The sequence below is a fragment of the Sinocyclocheilus grahami genome, unplaced genomic scaffold, assembly GCF_001515645.1.
Source record: "Sinocyclocheilus grahami isolate Dianchi unplaced genomic scaffold, SAMN03320097.WGS_v1.1 scaffold1038.1, whole genome shotgun sequence".
Lineage (NCBI taxonomy): Eukaryota > Metazoa > Chordata > Actinopteri > Cypriniformes > Cyprinidae > Sinocyclocheilus > Sinocyclocheilus grahami.
In genome coordinates this window covers 45739-70935 of record NW_015506217.1, presented here as the reverse complement: position 1 = coordinate 70935, position 25197 = coordinate 45739, and the positions used below count along the sequence as shown (strand labels likewise).

Sequence of the window (25197 nt, the reverse complement as noted above, 5' to 3'; positions counted from 1 at the left end):
GCCTGCACTTGAATAAATATTTCATGTTGAAAGCATGAAGTATCATCCTTTGGAAACTTGTCCAGTCCATGTTGTTAACACAAGCTGTCTTGTTCTACAACATGTTCTAAATGTGTTGTCAAGACACTCCACATCAATTCTATTCATCTCATGCACGCACACACACACACACACACACACACACAGTATCTCAAATGCAGTGGTTTCTAGTGATTTGGCAGAGTACAACAAAACAGGCTGCCATTAGCAACTCATCCAATATTAAAGGGGTCATATGATGCGATTTCAAGTTTTCCTTTCTCTTTGGAGTGTTACAAGCTGATTGTTCATAGATAAGATCCCTGAAGTTGCAAAGACTAAAGTCTCAAAACCAAAGAGATATTCTTTATCAAAGTTAAGACTCTGCCACGCCCCCCCTAAAACGGCTCGTTCTAACATGCCCCCCCCCCACATATCTACCTCACTATGTGGAATTATTTGCATAATGCCACCCAAATGTTCATGCAAAGAAAGAAGGCGTGGTTTCAGTAACTGCAGTTAGTGTTGAAGCAGCCATGTCAGGGAGACGCTGTGTGTTTCTAGGCAAAAGCAAAAGCACTTTATTTGGCCTTCCGAAAGTAGATGCATTTAGGAATCTTTAAGATTACTTACAACAGAACAGCAATGCATTTTATGGACGACCGTTTCGTGAACCTAGGAGAGGAGGTAATTCTGACTTTGCTATGACAATCTGGCGCTTCTGAATCAGCTACTGTTTTGTTATTAGTTTAAGTATTTGCTATTGACTGTTCAAATGCGGAGTTTTGCGCATCTTGTGTGTGTGTGTGTGTGTGTGTGTGTGTGTGTGTGTGTGTGTGTGTGTGTGTGTGTGAGACAGAGAGAGACCAGCTTAATCACTGTGTCTGTCACGCGACTCTGTTCCCCTTTCAGGCTCTGTCTTTACATTTATTTTGAAAGATGAAGCTCGCGATTATGGTAAGGGCATTACATTTCCGACGAGTGCTTGCGGTGTTCGGCCAATCACAATGCACTGGGTCAGCTGGCCAATCAGAGCAGACTGCACTTGTCGGAAGGAGGGACTTTGTAGAAAATGAAGCGTTTGAGAGAGGCGGGGCATAGAGGACCTACAATAATGTACAGTATTTTAAAAAATAATGTGTTTTTTGAACATTAAAGCATGTCAACATATTCTGTTACACCAAATACACAAAATAATGATCTTTAAAATAGCATCATATGACCCCTTTAAGTCAAATTTTGCCGCTTCCCTTTTGTACAATTAGGATTTGGTACAATAAACAGTATGAGTCAACCACAAACACAACATTTCCTAATAACCAGCCTTAAGATACTTTACTTTTATGAATATTTAATAAGATTCATTTGAAATGGCTTACATGGGAAATGTTTTATTGACCACACACACAGACACACATTCATTATCTATTTGTTATATGTGTTATTTTATTTATTTAGACACCTGCTGAAAAACTTTGAAGCCAGTCTAAGATGATTTGTCTTCCAACCTGATCCAATATGTCTGTCTGTTTGATTTAAGTGTTTTTGGACACTTTTCACACACCAAACACCAGCTTGACCAGAGTAGAAGACCAGCTAAGACCAGAAAGGCACTTTAACTTGACTTATAGTGCTTTTTTCCAGCAGGGTAGATAGATTTGAGCTGCCTATGATTTCACTCGTGTATTTTTATCGCTTCCTTTCAGTGGCACACTCGCTGAAGCCGTGAACACACTGGAGTTGGTGAATCTGTTGCATTAGTATTCTCATCCTATGAGAGTGCAGTGTGTTCAACCGCGTCATGCCTCAAGCAACTGCACCTATCAAGGTTAGAAAAGCGCTCTTAGATCACCTTCTGCTACCTACTCTCAATAAACGCCATATAGAGTTTATCGTTTCAACTCGCGGCGCATATTAGTCTATTTCGAGTTGCGGTTACTGTCGCAGTACTGTTTCGTTTAAAAGCGGCTGTTATTTTCTTCGTTGAAGGACTATACGGGGCATCAAGACATGTTTGCATCTGGTTCTTTGTTGTCGCATTTCTCTCTGCTGAAGAAGACGAAGCCCTGCAAGGACACTTCAGCTCTCTGCTGGAGTGAATGAAGGTGACTCGGCTTCTGCTATCTGCATCGTGGCAATGCGGAGAGAATCCAGGAGCAAGACACGGGCAGATCGATCAATTGAGTAAGAAATTTACCAAACGAGTGGCACCATATTGATCAATCGGTATTTTATATCAGGGCAGTTTCTTCACTTGATGTGTATGCATGAGTTCTGCACCGAATGGGCGCAAAAACCGCCCCAGAACTGCCGGGACCATTTTCCAGATCGGCAGTAAGCCCCCGTCCAGAGAGCCGGAGCGCCGGGAGAGCAGCGAGGCTCTGCGTGCTGTAGCGGACTGCAGAATGGTGCGTATAAGCCTGCGTCATGACCCACAGCATTATTCCGCTCTGAATCCTGCTGATTGTTCAAGCACTGTTTGAAATTCACGCAGGGTTCTGCAAGTGCCAACATCCTAAATGTATAATGCGACACTAGGGACTTTAAATATTGAATGATTTGGCTTGGAGGTCTGTGACTTGTCCAATGGTGGGGCGGTAGTTCCAGCTTCATTTTCTCGGGCTGCTTTTCCAGAAACAACGTTTCAGTTGGCAGATTATGGCATGGAGTGAACGATATGATTTAGTACTCAATTTTGGGGTAAAACTGCGAGCACATTTGGAAAGCAAACTGGCTTGTGTGTTGTGTTTGAGGAGTCTTTGCCCCATTAACAGGCAGAAGGCTTGTGGCAAGCCGCCTTAACATTGACCATTTGCTTTGAGTTTTTGACACTGAATTCTGTATTGCTGATATTAGCTGTTCATTTATGACTAATATGTGACCCTGGACCACAAAACCAGTCATAAGTAGCACGGGTATATTTGTAGCAATAGCCAACAATACATTGTATGGGTCAAAATTATCAATTTTTCTTTTATGCCAAAAATCATTAGGATATTAAGTAAAGATCATGTTCCATTAAGACATTTTGTAAATTTCCTACAATAAATATATCAAAACTTAATTTTTGATTAATAAGATGCATTGCTGAGAACTTCATTTGGACAACTTTAAAGGGGTCATATGATGCTGCTTAAAAGAACATTATTTTGTGTATTTGGTGTTATGAAATGTGTTTATGCGGTTTAAGGTTCAAAAAACACATTATTTTCCACATACTGTACATTACTGTTTCTTCTCTATGCCCCGCCTTTCTGAAACGCGTCGATTTTTACAAAGCTCATCGGTCTGAAAAAGCGAGGTGTGCTCTGATTGGCCAGCTATCCAGTATGTTGTGATTGGCCGAATACCTCAAGCGTGTGACGGAAATGTTACGTCCCTTACCATATTGTGATGCCTGCGGCAACCACATGTGACGACCCCGTGCTGGACTCCACTTCGTCCACGGTGAAAGCAGATCCGGCGATCGACAGCGCGAAGTTGACATGGCCTTCACGACATGGCGGCGGCGGCAACAATACTACAGTGAGAATAAAAGTTACGCCTTCTTTCTTTGCGTGAACATTTGGGCGGCGTTATGCAAATCTTCCCAGATAGTGACGTAGGTATGTGGGGCGTGTTAGAACGAGCCGTTTTAGGTAGGTGTGGCTGACTCTTAACTTTTATAAAGAATATCTCTTTGGATTTGAGACTTTAGTCTTTGCAACTTTACAGATCTTCTTTATGCACCAAGAGCTTGTAACACTCCAAAGAGAAAGGAGAAATTTAAATAGCATCATATGACCCCTTTAAAGGCGATTTTCTCAATATTTAGATTTTTTGCACCCTCAGATTCCAGATTTTCAAATAGTTATATCTCAGCCAAATATTGTCCTATCCTAACAAACCATACATCAATGGAAATTTATTCAGCTTTCAGATGATGTATAAATCTTAATTTCAAAAAATTGACCCTCATAGTTTTGTGGTCCAGGGTCACATATGTATTCCAGTTGTTGCTGGTCACTATTCCAGTGTTGCTTGTAAGTGCTGGAGTGTTTGTAAGCAACTTGTTGGCATGATTCAATGACAAAAATATGCAGTATGTGTAATGTAACAGTTACTTGTCACTATAGTAGTAAGTGAATAAGTATTAGTGACTGAATATAATAGATACTAGTCACTACTGAAATAAATACTAATTTGTAATGAATAGTTACTAGAGAAATAATAAGAAAACATAGCAATCACTCTGAGATTACTTATGAGTAATTAAAACATGAAAACGAGTAATAACAGTAGACTTTAGTTAAAGGTATTTATGTTAAAACAGCTTGCCATTGAATGCTTTCTTTCTGCCAAAAATTGATAAAATGGCATGAGCATCTGTCGCCTGTGGCACTGCTCTCCAACAAATAGCCTGTTTTACCTTTGTGGCATTGTCAGGTTGTTTCAGTGTTCAGAATGAAAAAAAAATTCTTGACAAGTTGAATACATGTCTTTTCATCAATGTTTTGTCATGTTTCCTTTATATGCTTTATACATTTTTGAGGTTAAAATGGTTTTGTGAGCCATGTATTTTCTCAGTTTGCATTTGTTTTTCTTTCTTCCATCAGGTTGTCCAGGAGTTCAATACACTTGTGGCCCTCTATCGGGAATTGGTTATCTCTATTGGAGAGATTTCCGCTGATTGTCCCTCTCTTCGTGCGGAAATACACAAGACACGCACAAAAGGCTGTGAGATGGCACAGACTGCACATCAAAACCTTTCTGCAATATCAGGGTAAAAACACATATACATACATACATACATACATGCATACAGATATTTGATTGTGGATGCAAAGAGTCATATATATTTACATTACATATTAACACTACATTTTAATGTGGCGTTAGCTTTGTTTAAAATTAATGTCTTATTTTTATTTATTTTTTATTCATTTTTTAATTTCTTTCACAAAAATCGATTTGTTATCAAGCAATAATTAGCTTGTAGTACCCCTTCGGCCCCCCTAGGGGTCATGGGCCCCCTATTGAAATCATGTCATATATTATGAAACTGTGACAAAATTTCACCTTCACAGCAACATAAGGTTATAAATATCAGCTGGTGCTGACTGGCATATCATGCACTATATTTGACGAGCAGGGTACATGCGAATTAAGTTGTAAATTATGCTTTCTACTGTGAATTTACCATAAATCACAGGGCTGTTACATGATTTCATATTCTAAGAACACAATAAATCAATACCACAACTTTTGATTAGAAATGGCCAAATTTTCCCCCCAATATTTGAAATTCTTGCACTGCTCTGCTGCACTCGATTACGCACCGCTCTGTTTGCTGTTAGGACGACAAAAGGTTTTAAACTTACATTTTTAAGCTGGTCTGTCTCAGTGTTTCGACAGTGTTTGTCAATGTCAAAATAATTGAGATGGTCAATTGAATTGAACAAGGTGAGGTTTACTGTACATAGAAACCCAGCGTGAATTCCAGCACCAAGCTTCAGTTTTAACATTGATAGAGAGCAAGGTAAGTTGAAAGTAATGAAACAACCGACAATGCTATAAAGTGATTCAAACCAGCCTAAAACTGAATCAAAATTAAAACTGAATGTGATGAAACAACATTTTGCATTTTCAACATATTAAGCATACAAATAAGAGTGAATGTGTGCATATTTGAAAATATTATTTGCAAATAATTCTCTAAAAATGATTCCTTAACAACTAGAAATAGACCTAGCATTTTATTTCTTTATACTTCATTAAAAAATGGTTTGCTACAATTGTCAAGGCGTGGTTATGGCCTTGCTTTACATGATTTATCTTTTATGCATGCATTCGGTGCATCTCTCTGTTCCAAGTAATTCAATAACAGGGGAAAAGGAACAAGAAAATAAAGTATCCACCATGCCACAGCATTACACCTGGGAATTACAGAGCAGTAATTACAGGCGTAGGATTCTGAGAAATATGGTTTTCTGAGAACTGTCACTCGCCACTGAGCTAATATGTTTAGAGCTCTAGATTGTCTGTACAGCCTTGTAAACATGCTGCTCAGAAATAGTCAAAACATCTACTTGGGGAGATATACTCAATATTCATGATATATTCACAATGATTTTGCTGCCATGATGAATATAGGCATGATTTCAATGGGCTTTTTATTTGGTCATTAAGTTTCATTAAGACAGTGTCATTTTAGTTTCAGGGGCCTATAAACTATTAAGACTGATGTTTTAATAGCAAAAATGGTGTTATAACTGGTAAGTTTGATACATTTTTGTGAATCAGTTCTGTTTCAATATTCCAACTCAACTCAATTTGCATTCGGTCTGCTTCACATTTTAATTATTATTATTTTATTTTTTTTATCTTGTGTTGTTATATTTTGTGCATTTAAATGAATAAATGAAATTAATTTAGCCATAATTGCTTTTAATTCAGTTTTTAATGTTTGAATTTTTGAATATACATTGGCTGTTTAATTGTAATGATGGTCCTACAGATTGGAAAAAGGCACTAAGCAATTTCAGTGCAAATAATAAATACAAATATATTGAATTGAATATTAATCAAAAGTCTGAAAAATACCAAGATATACAGTAAATGCTATAGCTGTATTGTCCAGCATGACATACAATGTGTCCGAGATGATTTCCGTCACTGGTCACTTATTGAGGACTGTGAGGCATAGGAACGCAGGGATATGTATCTTGAGAGAAATTAGACAGGTTGAAGCGCAGGGCTCTGGGCCAGAACTCTGCAGAATCCAGATCTAAGATGCATTATTGATGCTTTTTTTTCACAGCCCTGAAGATGGTGAAATACATCCGGAGATCTGCCGCCTCTTCATCCAGCTGCAGTGCTGTCTGGAAATGTACCTGACGGAGATGCTGAAGTCTGTGTGTCTGCTGGGATCCCTGCAGCTCCACAGGAAAGGTAATGCCGTGAGGGCGCCCCTAGGCTCTTAGCAGGAAACAGCCACACCAGCGACAGGAAATTGGTGTTGATGAAGCCTGGCTTGTCCAGCTGTAGAGCTTTCCAGTGGCTTGATATTTGCAGGAGTCGACACTGCTAGTTTCTGTGAATTGTATCTTATTTGAGCTTATCGGAAACTGTAAATATGGATGCTCTGGGAGCAGGTTGACTTGTTGCCCTGGGGTCAAACCTTGAGATGACATATTTTGACCATTTCTGTTTAGAGTCCGTTAGTGATGTCTCACTGTATGTGTTCCAGGAAAACATTTTTCAGGAGCTACAAAGGTAGAAAGTAAGAAAGAGGACAGCTCTGACATCCCAATCCTGGAAGACACGTCATCCACTCTGCCGGACTGTCCGCAGACATACTTCCTGGTGGCCACAGACATTGAGAACATCGAGAGGTGAATAGTCTGAGCTGCTGAACAGGATCTTTATTTTTTTTCTATGAAACTGACCGTATTGAATCTGAAACGGTTCCTCAATGTTCTAGGGACATGACAGAAATGAAAAATCTGCTAAGCAAACTCAGGGAGACCATGCCTTTACCACTGAAGAACCAAGGTAATATCTCTCAACTTTCTGAATATTTGACCAACAAATTCATAGAAAACTTGTACAACCATTCAAATGTTTGGGGCTGTAAGATTGTCTGTTTTTGAAAGAGTCAAGAGTCTTATGCTCACCAAGGCAACATTAATTTGATAAAAAAAATACAGTAAAACAGTAATATTGTAAAATAGTATAGTATTTAAAAAAATGTTGTCTATTTTAATATATTTTTAAAATTGAATTTATTCCTTTGATAGCAAAGTTAATTTTCAGCAGATATTACTCGTCTTCAGTGTCACATGATCCTTTAGTTGCTGATCAAGAAATATTTCTTGTTGTCAATGTTAAAAACAGCTGTTTAATATTTTTATGGAAACATCGCTACTGCAATTTTTTATTAATTATTCCTTTCTGAATAAAAGTATCAATTTCTTAAAATAAAACCGTACTGACCCCAAACTTTTGAACGGTAATATATTAAGCTTCACTTAGCATTAAAGATGTCCTTATACCTAAAAGGATTATTTGCCAGAAAATAATATTAATAATAATATTAATGTAGTTGCTTCAAGTGACCACATTTTTATTTCCATTTTGCAAATTTCAGAATATCGCAACATTTAGATTTTATTTCAAAATTAGATTTGCAACTAGTTAATGTTGGCTAGATGGTAACAAAATGTTGAATCAGTGTTCATATATAAGGTCCTTCAGAATTATCAGCAGCTTTCGCATTACTCAATAGCTAATTACCCTCCTCCATCCCCAGCTCCTCCTCTGTCAGTCAGGATTCAGTCTTCTGATTCCCCTTTGAAACAGACTTGTTTCTAAAATGTTTGCATAAAATTACTGAACATTAATGATATCTGCAATACATTTATGTTGGTTCTGTTCTGTTTACCCTGGGGGATTATCGCTGCTCTCCCTGCTCTCATCCATGCTAGGCCGCATGGATGTGCAGGGAGTTCTTGCCCAGAACAGAACCATAACGCCAATCCTAACTGTATGCTAATTGCCAGTCATATTTGACGATAATGGTCCTGACAGAAATAATGTTTTGTTAAATGTATAACGTATATGATGACAGATGATTCATTAATGTTTGCTCCATTAATCTTTACATTTATCTGTTTTCGTATCAATACAGATGACAGCAGTTTGTTGAATCTGACGCCATACCCGTTGGTCCGGCAGAGAAAACGGCGTTTCTTTGGCCTCTGTTGTCTGGTGTCCAGCTAAGAGCTCTCTCTCCCAGAATCCAGTCACAAATTACTGCGTTTCCTCACAATGTGTGACACTCACCAATCAACAGTACTACTGCCATTTCCCAAACCAGTGCTTTCTTTTGGTGAGTTCTGTCCAATTTCCTACTGCTATGAGAATAAATAGTAATATCTGTGTAACATCAGTAGTCATACAAACACAATATAATATTTGATCAGTTTGACAGATTTTCATTTTTAACTGAATGTTCGTCTACATTATGCTTAGTAAAGAAAATGGTTTGTAGTATGAATACTGCTATGTTTGTCCACACGATTCATATGCTGTGCTTTTTGTCAAGACAGGTGTTTTAATGAGGCGTTCAAGAGTGCTAATTAGAGCGGAGGTTATGCTGAACATTTAAAACATATATATATATACTGCAACATGAGTGAATGTCCTATCGGTTGGTTCTTTTGATCTGATTTTTTGCTGTTACCATGTTTTTACAACAGTATTATTTAGTCTTCCATAAACCGAAATCCTGTAACATTTTTCGTTTTGTTTCAGCCTTTAGGAGTATATAATACCTGAAGAAGCCTTTGTAAATAAAGAATATATCTATAAATGGAAATTTTAGAGATGTACATATAAAATGTAAACCTAGCGCTCTGAATTATTTTTCAAAACTGTGATTCTTTTAAAGAGATTGTCAGTAAAGGGTGGCATGTCTATCCATCTGGTGTGATATAAGTCCAGATTGGAGGGGCTCAGCATGGGTCTTGCTTATTAATAACAGTTCTAAATGTGTCAGGCATGGTGAAGATACTGTAGTGTTTATGAAAAGGCGCAGTGTCATTTTACATTGGTAATAAACCTTTTTTTAATGATTTAACAAACTGGAACTTTGTGTCTTGTATTAGAAATGGTTTTAACATACAAAATACCACAAGAAAAGGTACAGATATGAATCTGTGGAATAATAAAAGTCAGTATCAATAGGTATTACCCTCTTTTCAGAGAAACGCAGATTAGTCCGATTTTCAGTAAGAAACAATATAAACCATCTGATATCCACAATTCTCAGAACAGCCCTCTGACAGGTCGCAGGCTCCAATTTCAACGTCTCCCATTAAATTTATCATGTTTGGATCTCAGTCAGTTATAGGTAATTGGATTTGTTAGCACATTAATAGGGAGACTGTGAAATTCACACCTGGCAGCAGCGCCTACCCTTTTACTTTCTCGCAACAATGCGGAAGCAGTAATGGAGGGGGAAAAAAAAAAAAAAAAAAAGCGTTTACAGGAACAAACATGGTTTTCAGGTTAATTATTTGGCTGCAGTGCTGATGCTGGAAAAGCTGTTGGCGGAATCCGGGCTGTTTGTCAGGAGTTTGTCAGGCCGTCTCGAGCTGGCTCAATATGATGCTGTCCAGAGCCCAGTGGAAGTCCAGAACAGGTTGACAGGAATGCACGGCAATGTTGGTTTAACTTGTGCTGTCTTATTTTTTTTGCTGGTTATTAGGCTAACCAAAAAGTTAAGGAAAGTGAAGACGCGTAGTTTTGCTTGATTTTTGTCTGCCACTGATTCTCATTTTATTCTATGACATAAAATACATGAGTATACACTCCCTTGTGATTTTTTTTAAAGCTTTTACTTGTCTTGAAAAAGGCAGTTAAATGGGACACATTAAATATCATCAAAGCAAACAGGAAAACTTATCTACTCACTAGTCCACTATGCCCCTGTTTTAACTCAAGCTTTCATGAAAAATGTTTTTTAAATAAAGTCATGTGACTGTGGAGTAGTTTTTTTGATTGTAAATGTAGGGTACAAAATTCCTTTACACTTTAATTCATAAGTGAGGCTCTGAGATTATGACTGAGGGTTGAATGCTGACAATGCGGACTGCTTCTCCTTTGCATTTCCTCACAGCCGCCTCACATTCTGTCATTGTCACTGGTGCAGACGCTCCTTCCTGCTGCACGCACACATGGATCCAAGCGTCCAGGGATGAGCATTCCTCACTTGTCTTCCAACAGCAGCTGTTCGTTTGCTCTACAATGACACAATTTTCGTAGCCAAGCATTCCTCCTGAATGCAACACTGCAACATTTTAAGTCTTTAAAATAGCACTTTTCTTACCAGGTTCAAAAATACATTAGCAAGAATTGACATTTTCAGGCCATGGGTTCCCTCAGGAATTTCAAATGGGTTTTTCAAAAGGCAGTTTTCAATTTCTGTGGTTAGCATTATTTGAAGAGATGGCCATGATTTGTTTCACAACATTAAAGCATTGGGCTACATTCATGTTTGGGTATGAAAGCATGTACTTCATGTTGTTAAACAATCAGTCAAGTTGTGTTAACCACAGACATTCAGAATGCCAAAATAAATCTCAAAGTGTCTTCACGCTCAGTTTTACATGTTACAAAATGACCCTTTTGAAAAAGAAGTGTGATTAATTGATTGTCGTTATTTTTGTTTTCTTTGCCCACAAAAAGTATTCTCGTAGCTTCATAAAATTACGGTTGAACCACTGATGGCACATGGACTATTTTAACAATGTCCTTACTACATTTCTAGGCTTTGAACGTGGTAGTTGCATTGCTGTCTATGCAGAGTCAGAAAGCTCACCCAAAAATATGAAAATATGTGTTCCGAAGATGAACAAAGGTTTTATGGGTTTGGAATGACATGCAATTAATGAAAGAATTTTCATTTTTGGGTGAACTATCCCTTAAGCATATTTTTTAGGTATATTATTTCCTTATTAAGTACTCTTTTTAAAAGTATGCTAAAGTGCACTTCTTTTTCACAAAGGGATGTGTGCCATTCTTTTATTTTGTATTTTACAATCCCTCACCATCACACATCTCCCAGAGCAAGTGGTGGATGAGTGATGTGGCCACTGGCTGGTCTTCAGTACACAGACTCAGTGTCCGTGTCCGACCGCGCTTCTCATCAGTGGCACATATCTCCAAGAAAGACCTGCAGAAGACAGAAAAAATCCTTTATTAAACTGAAAATAAAATGTGTGGGTTTTGGTGGATGGCTGTATAAAAATGCCTTATGACATTTACATGATTTTTTTTAATTATAATTTTTTTTGCATTTGTGTAATGTACATGCTAAAACCTTCCTGTCTGGGAACATACTTGCACTCGTGGGGTACTTTACAGACACATTTGTCCTTTGCCAGGTTCTCCCATGGCTGGCATTGCACTGGCACAGTGTCTGACTTAAAAACTAGTGGGAAAACAAATACCTTTTACTCACACTACATTTTTATGCATCAATACATTTCAAAATTTATGTAATGACCTTGTAATGACTGTCACTTTACAAAGTTTGAGTAATGTGTATCATTTCCTTCATTTTGACATTGTGTACAAAACAACACAGCTTCCACACTAGTTTTGTACCTGTGAGACACCTGGTTTCTTTTGGTTGCGGTGACCAGGAAAGGCCAGCATTGCACTGAATCTCAGCCGGACCTTCTCTGAATGTCCCTTCAGGGCAGGACAGTGAGACAGCTTCACCGATGTTATACGTAAGCTTCCATGGGCTTCCAGTGACATCTGGAGGAAGCTGAGGTAGAGCACATAATGTTTCTGCAGACAGCAAGCAACATTTATTATAAAACCTATATAACTTATTTATGGTTTCTCATGTCTCTGAAATGTAAAATATACAAATAAAAAAGTTAATATTTAAACAATGAAAAAACAATTAACAAAAATTATATTATGTATTTGTATCATATATATAGTATTAATAAAACATGGTTTCTAATTTCTCTGTATAAATAATCATATAAAAATAATAAAAGTTATAAAAATCCATAAAGTAATTATTTTATACACAATATAAAACAAACATACTATTTAACATTTAGTATTAATGAAACATGGTTTCTCATTCTCTAAAATGTATAATTTAAATAATTTAAACAGCAATAATTATTATATATCTTACATAAAATATATATTACAAAAGATTAATTATGTTTATATCATTTAATATTTAAGTGAAATATAAATAATCTTAAAGTTACTAATGAATCTTTTTTTGTTATTTACTTATATATTGGTTAATTATATATATTTCATTTAATTTGTTATTGTTTATTTATTTATTTATTTTTCTGTCCATCTGAGTTAATATGAATGGGGGGATTGTGGAAGGGATTAATAATGGACAATATCCTACTGTTCACCTTGTTATCATTATTTCAATCTGTATTGTCACACAAAATACCAATAAAAAGATTTGAAGTAAAGTTACTAACGAATCATTAAGAATTTGTGAAACATGGTTTATGTATAAATAGTTTCAATAATTATATACAGAATATAAAATGCATAATCTATGATCATACATCATATATTCATACATAATATGATTTCTCAACCAGTTCAGATTTTCTTGGCATTCTGCTGTAGGATCCCTGATCAGGTGAAAGCCCTCAATACATGCATACTCAATCTTACTGCCCACTGGATATGCATCTTTGGGGTACTGCAATTAGGGGAAGACGACGACATTATAACATATCAAAAAACACATTCAATCATATTGTAATAATAATATAATTATTATTATTATTACCAAAACAAACCGATTAGCGAGGAAGGGGGACGTTTTACAACTTTTCCTTCATTTTGAAAACAGGTCAAAGCCAATAAGTCAGGTTTCCACATAGTGGCAGTGTTGTTGCACAGTAACTTTCTCTGGGTCTCTAGCACCTTGTAAAGAACAGCTTATTACAGCTTTTCAGAACAGAGCTTTGTGCTGTTGAACAGTCTGGTGACCTTTCCTCACGGTAGGTAATCTAATTCATCATCACAGGCTGTGGTCTCCACAGCGTTCCCAATACAGTCTCTGCCGCCTGAAGGAGCGAGTCCAGCGCTTCTGACCTTCCCTGCAGGAGCTCCATGAAGACCAACAGGCCCAGTCTCCATGGATCACTCATAAGACACAAAGACATGAACTGAACACTCAGGAACTAGTATAGTGACCCCCCCAAACATATTTGGATACTTAAGCCATGCTTAAAAATGAAAATATAATGAATATAAATTGAACATGTTTATATTTACAGCACATTCCCAATCTCATATCATAAAGTAAAATCATACACTAAAAATGAGAAAAAGTGTCAAATAAAATGTTTTTAGTTATTATAAAATAAATGTTTACATTTATAAATGAATGCAGTTAAATGTATTTTTTTTAATTACACTATTACTGTTTCGTTATGATTTCAAAAGATTGAATTCATTAGCTAAAATCACCATTACACAATTTACTTCATGGTTATACATACAGTATAATAATACTCTAAATATGGATAAAGAATATACAGTATGTAGCTTAATATAAACTGGTCTTCTTTATACATGAAAATATTCAGCTGCCTTATTTTGGGCATGGCAATTTATACATTTTGAGGCAAATCTTTTTGTACATTTTCATTTAAATCAAATCATTTTTAATATAACAATTTAATATAATAATATAATTAGAGCTGCTTTACAGAAGAGGTTTCCATAATTGATTCTGCAAAAAAAAATTCTGATCATCTCATTGTATCCTTGACCTGACTTGACTTGAATCAATTATATAATCATAATTGAATCATTTAAAATTGCCAACTCGTAAAATGGTTACATTTTCTCTTGAGATTGGGCTGGGATCATCATCATTTGGGGCTTTAAAAAGTGTAAAAACCCCTGATCTATGCGATATTAATTGAAGTGATTAATCTGTACCTGGTTGTTCATCTTGTGGTGTCCCATGCTCGCATGCCTGGCCTTTGGTGCCTGGTTTACACAAACACTTACAGACGTTATTGTCCTGCACACACAGCCCATTGTTCTGGCATTCTCTGCAGTGACATGGGTGTTTCTCGCTGAGGTAAGTCTTTTTCACCACCGCACACGAGACCTCTTTCACCAGCTCATGCAGAGGTCTGAGCTGCACAAATCAGAAATTCACACATGGTTTCTCATATAAGAATGAAATCATTGCATGTGTTTCACTGCCTACTTGGTGGTCAGTTTATGGTAACAACAGCTCAAAGTTCAATTATGTTCTATGGTTAGCATAGCCCACACTTATTTGCTTACAATAACCATATATTAACATTGGTTTTCCAAACCAACCTTTGATTGGATGACTTTTGGAAAGGCCTTCACTGAACCCGACCACTGCAAGAAAGTCCTGCCATTCTCCACTGCTGTGTTTTTGTTTGACATTGACAATTTTGCTATATATCCAGGAGCTCCACCAATGATATTTGTGGTCATATCATTTTTTCGATATGCTTTCATCTGTTTGAGAGACATATTGAACGCAAAACAGACTATTATTATACAGTACATTGCCTATATACAGAAACTATCATGAAAGTATTACATATGCGTGCATAATTTAGTGCCGTTGTCTCCTAAAAGCAAAAGAAAGCTTCAGTTGAGCATTTATGGTTTGATTCTGCTTTCCTTTTCTAAATGACTTCCAAAAGGATTGAACTTTCCTAAAAGTTTGTTCATCACAATCTACTGTGGTCCACCAGATGATAAACAGGATAGAATGGGACGTTTCGACACAATGTTTATAGTCTCTTTGCACAGTTTCTATGTAAAAAGACATAACAGACAACTGTTGGATGAAACATCTTGAATGACATCAACAACATCAACGACTTCTCGTAATAGTGAAACAAATATGTGACATACAGACCACTTACGCATTTTTTTAATAACATCTTGGCTGGCTGCCATAAATAATCTATAAAAAAGTTGCAATAGATCAAATTAAGTATACCGGGCTGGCAGTGAAAACGTTCTCCATAACCCTCCTCTAGAGGACAGACCTGAGCCGGTATACATGACTTAAATGCGGGTTGAGAATTAGCTCCCAGTGCAAGGCTGACCACCAAACTGAGGTGTAGACTGCAATGGAGCAGCTCTGTGTCTGTAATGTCCCCATATGTCAATATACAGATACCACAACTGCATTTGTGCAAATGTATTTAGCGTACTAGACTGCATGCAGTTATTTAGTGTGAGATAAATGTACACTTTTACAATGATGCATGTCTAAGGAAAGGTCAGAAACAAAGCACTGCTTTACAAACAAAGCGTTTCATAGAACTGACTTCACTGCCTTCACCCAAGTATCCTATTAGAGTATATTGCAATATACAATATACATTAGAGTTGACTAAAATATGAATATGCCACAAAGTATTCAAATAAAAAAAATCTATAGATTTATCACATTTTTCGAATTTTATGTTGTTGTGATGCAATGACATTCTAAAGTGTGACTTCAGTGTCAAACACTTTTGGGGCCACCATCTATGAATATTGTATGTTCTATCACATTAAAACTGCCATACATTTAATTTCAGAAGAAAATTAAATACATGCATACAGTACATACACACACACATACATACATACATAATTTCATAAATAAATAAATAAATACCTACATACATGCTTACGTAAATAATTCTTATTTAATGTTTTTATCCAAAGCATTATACATTGCATTCAAACTATACATTTTGTTTTCAAGTTAGACAGACAGACAGACAGACAGACAGACAGACAGACAGACAGATAGACAGATAGATAGATAGATAGATAGATAGATCAAAATCTAGTTATTGCTTAAAACGTGATTGCTCATAAAGCGATAGCACATGTTATAGTGGCAAAGATGTATGTAGTTACTTACTGTGTAATTGCTGCTGAAAACAACAGTGAGAAAAGAAAGGCTTCATGCAGGAACACACACTGAGAACACAGTTAAATGAAACAGTTTTCCTCCTTATAACCCTGTGCTATAATAAGTTGTGGGGAAAATACATTTGAATAATATTTCATTAATCTTGACATTAATACTGGAGTTCATCATTTGCGTCAGTGTACACTCCAAGCATCGGGCTTTAAAAACATATTTGTAGTGGTCCATTAAAATGATGCAGAAATGTTTAGACACCTTTTAAAAATTAAGAGTGCTTACCTTCATTGTAATAATCTAAAGCAGTATGCACATTTCTCTCCAAACCTTTTGTCTTTACTGTGTGCACTGTAGGAAACACTTCCTGTCCCTGTCTCATCTCGCGGAAACAAGCCATGAGCGGGAAATTATCATTTCTCTGCCAAAAATGCCTGTAACAACATATTCCTCATTTGACTGGAATGTGAGTGAGACTCAGGAGATAGGAAGAGCACATAAATCTATCTAATGACTCTAGAGGATTTATGGTGCATGCCGAGAATTAAACGGTCAGTTATGGATGTCCGTTTGAGTAAATAGACAGATTAAATCATGTTCACTTAGGTGTCATGCATCTTGAGAATTAGACATCTAAAATTGAATTCTCTATGTCAAGTAGGTATACACAATAAACACTTGATGGAGACAAAGCCCCATTTTACATCCAATTGTGCACCAGTAAAGGTAGTTCACCCAAAAATAAAAATTACCCTCAGGCCATCAAAGATGTAGAAGGGTTTTTTTACACTTTATTTCGAGCCCATTTGATAAATTGTACTAACTGTAAGTAACTTTTCAACTAAACCTCACCTAACTCTCATTAGAGTAGGAATTAGTAGAATAAGTCGCGATGTACTTGCTTATAGTCATCAGAATGTCTAAAGTGGACTATCAAAATAAAATGTTAACAAGTTTGTTTCTTCATCTGAACAAATTTTGAGAAATGTAGCATTACATCACTTGAATTACATGGGTCCTCTGCAGTGAATGGGGGGGGGCGTCTGAATGAGAGTTCAAAACATCACAATAATCCACAAGTAATCCACATGACTCCAGTCCATCAACTAACGTCCTGTGAAAAGAAAATCATTGTGTTCATAAGAAATAAATCCATTATTAAGTCGGTTTAACTATAAACCCTGACTTCTGGTCAAAATACCAGTCCTTTATCCATAATAACACTTCTTCCGGTGAAAAACTTCATCTTCTGTGGTCCTTTTACATCAAAATCCACTGACATTTGTTTGGAACTGTTTTTGCTTTAAAATAGTGCTAATCTATGCATATTTCTCTCCTGATTCAGCGAGTTTGCATTGAAGTTAAAAATTCCTTAATGGATTTGTTTCTAACAACCACACAGATTTCGCTTCACAAAAAGCTAAATGATGGACTGGAGTTGTGTGGATTACTTGTGAATTATTTGAATGGTTTTATCAGCTGTTTAGACTCATTCTGACGACACCCATTCACTACAGAGCATCCATTAATGAGTAATGTGATGCTAAATTTCTCCAAATCTGTTCCGATTTGGAGAAAAACAAACTCACCTACATCTCGAATGGCCTGAGGGTAAGTACAATTCCAGAAAAGTTAGTTTTTTGGGTGAACTATCCCTTTAAGAAGCTGCAAATGTGGAGAATTTAATATATAGCCTCTTTTAGATTTCAGACGTCTTTTATTCTGGAAAGGTCACTGTATTTAAAAGTCAAATCTCCTGATGTATCTCCTAAGAGAACGAGAGCACATTCCCATCATATAGATGCCTTTTTGAATAATAATGCCTTGTATTGTCTCTGGATCAGGGGTTAATTGGCATGCTTTTCCGCTCCTTAGACCTCAGGATCCATAGTTCCTCTGAGGATCTCATTCGCATAATTAAAAGGTAATTGAGTTTCTCAGTGAGCCCCTCATCAGCAAGCTGTTATTAGCAACATGTTCAGCGGGCAGGAAATGCATCGTTCGGTTACAGAGTCCTTTCCTGCTTGCGTTCACACAAACAGAAATATATACATATATTATTAAATATATACAATATCTCTTAACACTGAAATGCACAGAGCAGGAAATCTACAGCTGGACCTGGGAGCTCTGGTATGTTTCTTCATTAACACTTGGATATTTAAAATAATTTGAATCTTGATGAATGAATGGAAACTTAGGAGATCAGGAGCTGAAAAAAATGAATATTTCTGATCTAATTAGGCGTTTTGCTGGTACCAGCTACACCATTCTTCAAATCACACATTAGACTCATTAAAAGTCCATGCATGTTGTTCAGTGGGGTCCAAAGCCTGAGACCAGTAGTGAAAATGCTTGTTCATTTTTTCAATTTGATATAATTTGAATTGAAAGTTTAATTTAAAAAGTAACAGAATGTGTATCTCTTATTTTATTTGACAGCAGCACTCAAACTGCATTAACTCCATAAGTTTGTTTAAAACCTGAAAATCATGTTCACCAGAATGATTTGACATGATCCATAGAACATTTTGAGCATCAGTGGAAAAAAAACATCTGACCGTCTGTACAAAGAGTCCCATAACTGTAGAGACCTAGAAAATTTTTCCAAAAATAAAACATTCCAGGTTCCAATTAGATTTTGAATCCCATTTCCAATGGGGTCCAAGACTTGTGAAACCCAATTAGTTTGCTATATGTAGTACATGTAGAATACGTACACTCAAAATTCATTCAAAAGTTTGACGTAAGTTTTTTTTGTATGTAGCAAGGATGTATTCAATTGATCAAAAGTGATGTAAAGACGGTTATAATGTTACGAAAGATTTATATTTCAAACTAAATTGCTGTTCTTTTGAACTTTAAAAGAATCCTGAAAAAAGATCAAAAAGATATTAAACTGTTTTCAAATAATAATACAAATTATAAATGTTTCTTGAGAAGCAAATCAGCCTGTTAAAATGATTTCTGGAGGATCATGTGACACTGAAGGCTGGAGTAATGGCTGAAAAAAATCAGCTTTGCCATCACAGCAATAAATTACATTTAAAATGAATAAATAAATACAATTTCTGTTTGTGGTTCTGATTAAATAAAACGGAAGAATCCAGCTTATATATAGAGTACCGGTAAATCTCAAAGTCAAGATTTGCAATGTCTGACAGTTTGAAGAAACAGATTATACAACACTAGCAAATTCAAGTAATCTGCTTTGAATTTATTTAAATTGTTAACATCGGTAAAATGTGAAAAAAAGTTATTTATATAGTTACTTTTGTGTTATTTGACTCAATACGAGTTGTGAATGGATGCTGTCAAACTAGGATGTTCTAATTAGCTAATATTGTTCAGCTGCCTGTCTGAAAGCATGCTGGCATTAGGGAAACTCTTATCTTACGCCAGTGCTGCTTTCAAAATGGTGCCATGCTGCTTGTTATTACACTGTGGACTGTGAATATGAGGTTTATGCCCAACCTTATTTGGCAATCTGAATAGCGTTTTTAATATCGCTGCCGGCTGTCAAACTGTCAAACACGAAGAGATTGAGTTGGCAGGAGAAAGAGCCAGTCAGACAGACAATGTCCACTCTTAATCAGAAATGGAAACTGACTAATGATTATATCATAATTGCCTCCCACAACAGGTTTTTATTTATGCCCAAGAGAAACATTTCTCTAGAATTACGTACATGACATCTAGAACTGGGAATTAGGAATTATTGCTGATTAAGTATAGTTGAATTACTGTCAGAACTCAAGCTTCCACCCCAATCCATTAGAAAACCACAGCTGCACTGAATCGGAAACATTTTCTGTAATAACTTAGTATAATAATAGTAATAAACTCTATTAACTTCCCAAGATATAGGAATTTACTAATGTCAACAACGTCAAGGTTGCGGCGAGACTGCAGAATGGAAGCTGCAGCCCGCCGAGGTTCCAGCAGCCTGGATGGCAACCCCCGCTGATACGCCGTCACACCAACGCCAGCTGTTTCTCTCAAACACTCGCGGAGATTCGTCCTGTAGAAGGCTCGGCTCCGAAGCGAAAAGCTGATGTGCGTTTGCACACGCTCTCCTTTTATACCCGCGCTGCGGGGCGGGGTGCGCGTGGCGAAACACGCACGCCAACTGTCATTGGCTTGTTTAGTTAACACTCGAAGGAGATTGGGCTCTCGGGCGAGATCCCAATTCATCAGTCACTGACGTAACGTAGAACGTGACTGACTGAATGGGAACTATTATTATTAGTAGTAATCTAGTTATCATAGATTCAAAAACATAAATTATTATAATATAAAGTTATAATAATAACAATTATTGCTATTATTATTATCAGAATTTTTTTTATTAGATTAGATTTTTTTCCCCACTAAAAAGTGGCATATAGGGTTCACTGGTTTAGTGTGATTTACAAATCGCTGGCTTGAGGCTAATATTTTGATGTAATTTATTAAGTTCTATATTTTATAAAGGGAAATAACAATTACCCAGATGGGGAAAAAATCTAGAAAATTAATTTCTAGGTCAGCTGAGGTTTGTCACTATTGACATACAAAAATATTACAGCTAACCTGCTCATCAAATGTCAATTTACAGTCACAAATCAAGTGTACAGTATTATTGCCTCTGAGTGTGATGTCATATCCTGGTAAAGATAAAGAAGGCTCCTGTCCACAGAAAAGAAATGACCATTTTCATCTTCTTAACAAATGTAATGGTACACAGAATTCCTCTCAACATTATTACAACATAAACATTCTAAAATATTAGCAACTAACTAATTATTTTTAGCTAAATTAATACAGCTAAATTCTAATTATCTTTAGAATACATACAATAAAATGTCCCCATAACCTGACAGATATCACTGTGTCCTGTCAAATCAAACATCTTTGTGTCACAGCTAAAGGCTAAGGCTAAGTATAGGCTCTGTAAACAATAAAAACAATCAGGGGAGCATCCCTTAGAAAACTAGCCAATCATAAAGGTTTTTTGCCTGCATTTGAGTCATTTTGAATATATTGTTTGGCTGACATATCTTTAGAGGATGGTTTTGGATAAAGATTGTGTAGTTGAAGTTTAAGTATAGCTACTGGCAGAAGTTAGCAATCTGGCTAAAATCACTCACACAGTATATACTGTACAACATCTACAAACGTCTCCGTGTGCTTTTCAAAAGGTCAGTTACATACCATGTAGAGATTGTTTATCTGCTGTGCACTAATTTAGAGAATCACAGTTACAGCATCACTTCTTCATTGCAGTTTGAAAAATACAATCAGCAGACTAACAGCTTCTACTAATAAGTTCACAATCAGAAAAGAGAGCACATAGTGCTCCGAATACGTGAAAGAGAGGTTTTTCACAGCTGCATAGTGCCATTGTAAAAACAAGCTGAGCGGACCTTTGCCAGAAATGAATAGCTGTAATTGAGAAAGCATGTAATGAGGCCACGGACTCTGCTGTCGGCATCACAGAGAATTGGCAAACTGCACATCACTGCAAATGTTACTTTTTCTATTGTTACTTATTAAAATTAGCTTCTCATCTGCATTTCAATAGATTTCAACAGTCATGGCTTATTTGGTGGAGGATATCATAGAATATCATCACAATTTAACTGTATTTAACTAACATTATCAGTTATGATTGTACATTCATTTGTATAGATTACATTTCAACCAGATCTCATGAGAAAGTGTCACAGTTTTGGAAGATTGGTGGTGCTTGTATGATTTTAGTTAAAAAGTAAGACTTTTAGAAGAAAAAAAAAAACTGGGCTCCACCTCTAAACCTAAACCTTAAAGGGATAGTTCACCCAAAAATTTAAATGTAGTCATTTTCTCACCCTCAAGTTGTTCCAAACGTGTATGATTCTTTCTTCTGCTGAACACAAAAGATGATATTTTGAAGAATGTTGTCAAACAGTTGATATTTTTCCATATTATGGAAGTCCAACTATTTGGCTACCAACACTCTTCAAACTATCTTCTTTTGTGCTCAACACAGAAACTCATACAAGTTTAGAACAAGTTGAGGGTGAGCAAATGATGACAGAATTTTCATTTTTGGGTGAACTATCCATTTAAGGCCGGTTCACACCAAGAATGATAACTATAAGGATAACAATATTAGTGTTGACACCAATGGAGGATAATGTTCTGTTTATTCTAAGCATGTGCGACAATTTTATCCTCTGCCGCTTTAAATGCTCAAGCTCTTTAAAGTGAGGTGGATTCTGATTGGCTGCTTTATTGTTATCAGTAATGTTATAATTATTGTCCTTTCTTGTGAACAGGCCTTTAGTTGTGCGTAAGCAGATCATAAAGAAACGTACGAATGTGATCATTATTTTTTTTAATCAATATTATGAATTTTTTATTCATAAATATGAAGTTTAGGAGTCACACCACATTACATTTTATAACCTGAACTAACCTTGCCTTGTCATAAAAAAAATCTAATTAACTGAATTTGAGAGACTTCCTATTTTATGCATTTTTCTGATTGCCATAGAAAAGCTGCATTGTAATGTATTTTTCAATAAAAAGGGAAAAAACACACTATGCGGTATATATGCAGTATTTACATTTATTGTACACCAGATTTGTCAGAAATGTTCGATTAGGACATATACCCATAGAAAGTTTACATACAATTTATTGACCTAGACAACTACATGCGATTTTATACTGTACAAAGGCATGATTAATGCAAGTCCATGCTCCAGGTTGGCCATGTGATTGTCACATTAATAAAAATGATTTAAACACTTCAATAAACAAACAATGCAGCAAACTTTCTAGTTAGTTTTCCAGTGCCACCTGACTGTAAAAGAGAGAAGGCAGCAGTGTGGGAAATTGTTTCATAATGTCATATATTGAACAAATGCAATTACTTGGCATCTGTGGGATTAAAACATTAGCATGGCCCTTTACCCAATTAGTCTGGCTAATTAGAAAATGGTGTTATAATAAGTCTGTTCACACCCATTAAGTGAGTCTCTTGAGTGTTTGTTTATGTATGCATGTTTACAACTGAATACAAATTGTGCATTATTAAGTGGTGGATTGTATGGGGGGGGGGGGTTCTGCAACTTCAGTGGCCACTCTTTAACAGTCCACAGTCACAGCAGTGCAAATGCAAAGAATATTTATGTTGTTCACGGATATATAAAAGAATCTGTTGGATAAAGTAAAGGATGACTACAAAAATGTAGATACAATGCCTCACTTATTAGTGTTGATAACGGCAGAAAGGCAAAAATGCTGTTACATACAATTGCAATTTTTGGTTGCGAATACAAACATCTAATAGTTCACTTCTTCAACATTGTAAGACCAGGCCGAGGCCCCAAAGGGAACCTCAACTCTTGATGTATGTTCGGGCATGACAAATAGTGAGCAAAGTTACAATTCAACAGGTTTACAAGTATTTACAACTCGACAATCATACAAGTTACTATGACCACTAGAAATAAACCTACTATAGATTCAGCATCACATTCACTGTACAAACGATATTTATTCCCATGAAATGAGTTAATGTTACTGTTACTTTGATCAGAAGCAGAATCTGGGCAGAACTTATCAAGGTTTCGAGCATGTGGATCAGTAACTAGTAATCCAACAGATTGAAAGCAGAGAAACATGGGAAAAGGCCAGTCACCTTTTTTGCCCAGAAAGAAATGAAATCACCATCTGCCTCTGTTCATCCTCAGACAAAACCTGAAATTATTCCACCTGACCGTGTCTGGTCTCTACTATCATTCTCATGGTTTCCATTAGCCCTGAAAATGTCAGACGAACACAGCCTCTATGATTCATAAAATAAATAAAAATCAATAAAACAAAAATATGGCAAAGAGAGAGGGAGCAAGTAATTGATACCACAAGCGATGTAGGAAATGTGGAGGTTCAGGTGGCGTTCTCTTCCTCATCATCCAAGTAGTAGTTGAGGGTGATAACGGCGCTGACAAATTCCCCCAGCTCCACAAAATCGACCGTGATGATGTTTACTCCACTTTCCCCAGGTCGCTGTGAGCGGATCCACTGCATCATGCCAGGAAGAGCCCTGAGAAAACATATATATATATATATATATATACAGGCCATTTCAATCTAAGGGGATTTGTTCCCAAACAGAACAAAAATTAGCTCAGTTTCAAAACATAGTGAGCTGCCTTTTAAGCAGGGTGCGAACTACGGGGGAGCTCGGCTCCCCTTAATAAGACATTGGCTCCCCTGAAAACGTGATTTGTGAAATTGGGGGGGGGGGGGGGGGGGGGTGACAATGTGTTATTTTGACGTGCAATTTCAGTTTTGTGTAATGTGATCATCGTGGATTATTATGTGTAAAATTGCAAAAATATCATTCATTCATGCATGACGGCGATTTAAACCTAATTCACTTCAATAAAGATAACTATACATGCTATTCTTGTCATGAGCAACAAGGTGTGGGGGCGCTGCGGTGCAAATTCCACTCCATTCGTAGAAAAAATATAAACACTGGACTCTGTGGTCGATTCTGTGTTCAGGTACGGCATGTTATTCGCAATTAAGTGTTGTGGCTGGGTTGCTATAGGTCTGCGTGACTCTCGATGTCTTAGGCCTAACTGAACGGAGGAATTATGGTATTCTTCTGTAGCCTGACGACGAGTAACTTTAATCGTTGTTCATATGAACTCAGACAGCCTGAT

The 25197-nt window shown here is 36.5% G+C and overlaps 1 protein-coding gene and 1 pseudogene across 3 annotated transcripts; one reads left to right on the top strand and one right to left on the bottom strand.

Moving 5' to 3' along the window:
• Nucleotides 1-1707: 1707 nt before the first annotated feature.
• LOC107565984 (regulator of G-protein signaling 7-binding protein A-like) lies at nt 1708-9588 on the top strand. 3 transcript variants are annotated; one of them, XM_016251328.1, is made up of 7 exons: nt 1708-2123; nt 2259-2426; nt 4614-4780; nt 6818-6948; nt 7247-7391; nt 7481-7551; nt 8687-9588. In XM_016251328.1, the coding sequence occupies exons 2-7, from the start codon at nt 2286-2288 to the stop codon at nt 8776-8778; spliced, it is 747 nt and encodes a 248-aa protein (XP_016106814.1). In that variant the 5' UTR covers nt 1708-2123; nt 2259-2285; the 3' UTR covers nt 8779-9588. The 3 variants fall into 3 exon arrangements, with proteins under 3 accessions (XP_016106814.1, XP_016106815.1, XP_016106813.1); XM_016251329.1 differs by lacking the exon at nt 2259-2426 and having other exon boundaries at nt 1708-1846; XM_016251327.1 differs by having other exon boundaries at nt 1708-2426.
• Nucleotides 9589-10440: 852 nt separating this feature from the next.
• Nucleotides 10441-16859, bottom strand: LOC107565981 (complement component C7-like; annotated as a pseudogene).
• Nucleotides 16860-25197: the final 8338 nt, after the last annotated feature.

Coding starts and splice junctions, on each gene's coding strand:
- LOC107565984 (XM_016251328.1), top strand. CDS start 2,286: ATGAGTTCTGCACCGAATGGGCGCAAAAACCGCCCCAGAACTGCCGGG. Junction 4,781..6,817: donor AACCTTTCTGCAATATCAGG/GTAAAAACACAT, acceptor TTTTTTTCACAG/CCCTGAAGATGGTGAAATAC. Junction 7,392..7,480: donor GACATTGAGAACATCGAGAG/GTGAATAGTCTG, acceptor TCAATGTTCTAG/GGACATGACAGAAATGAAAA.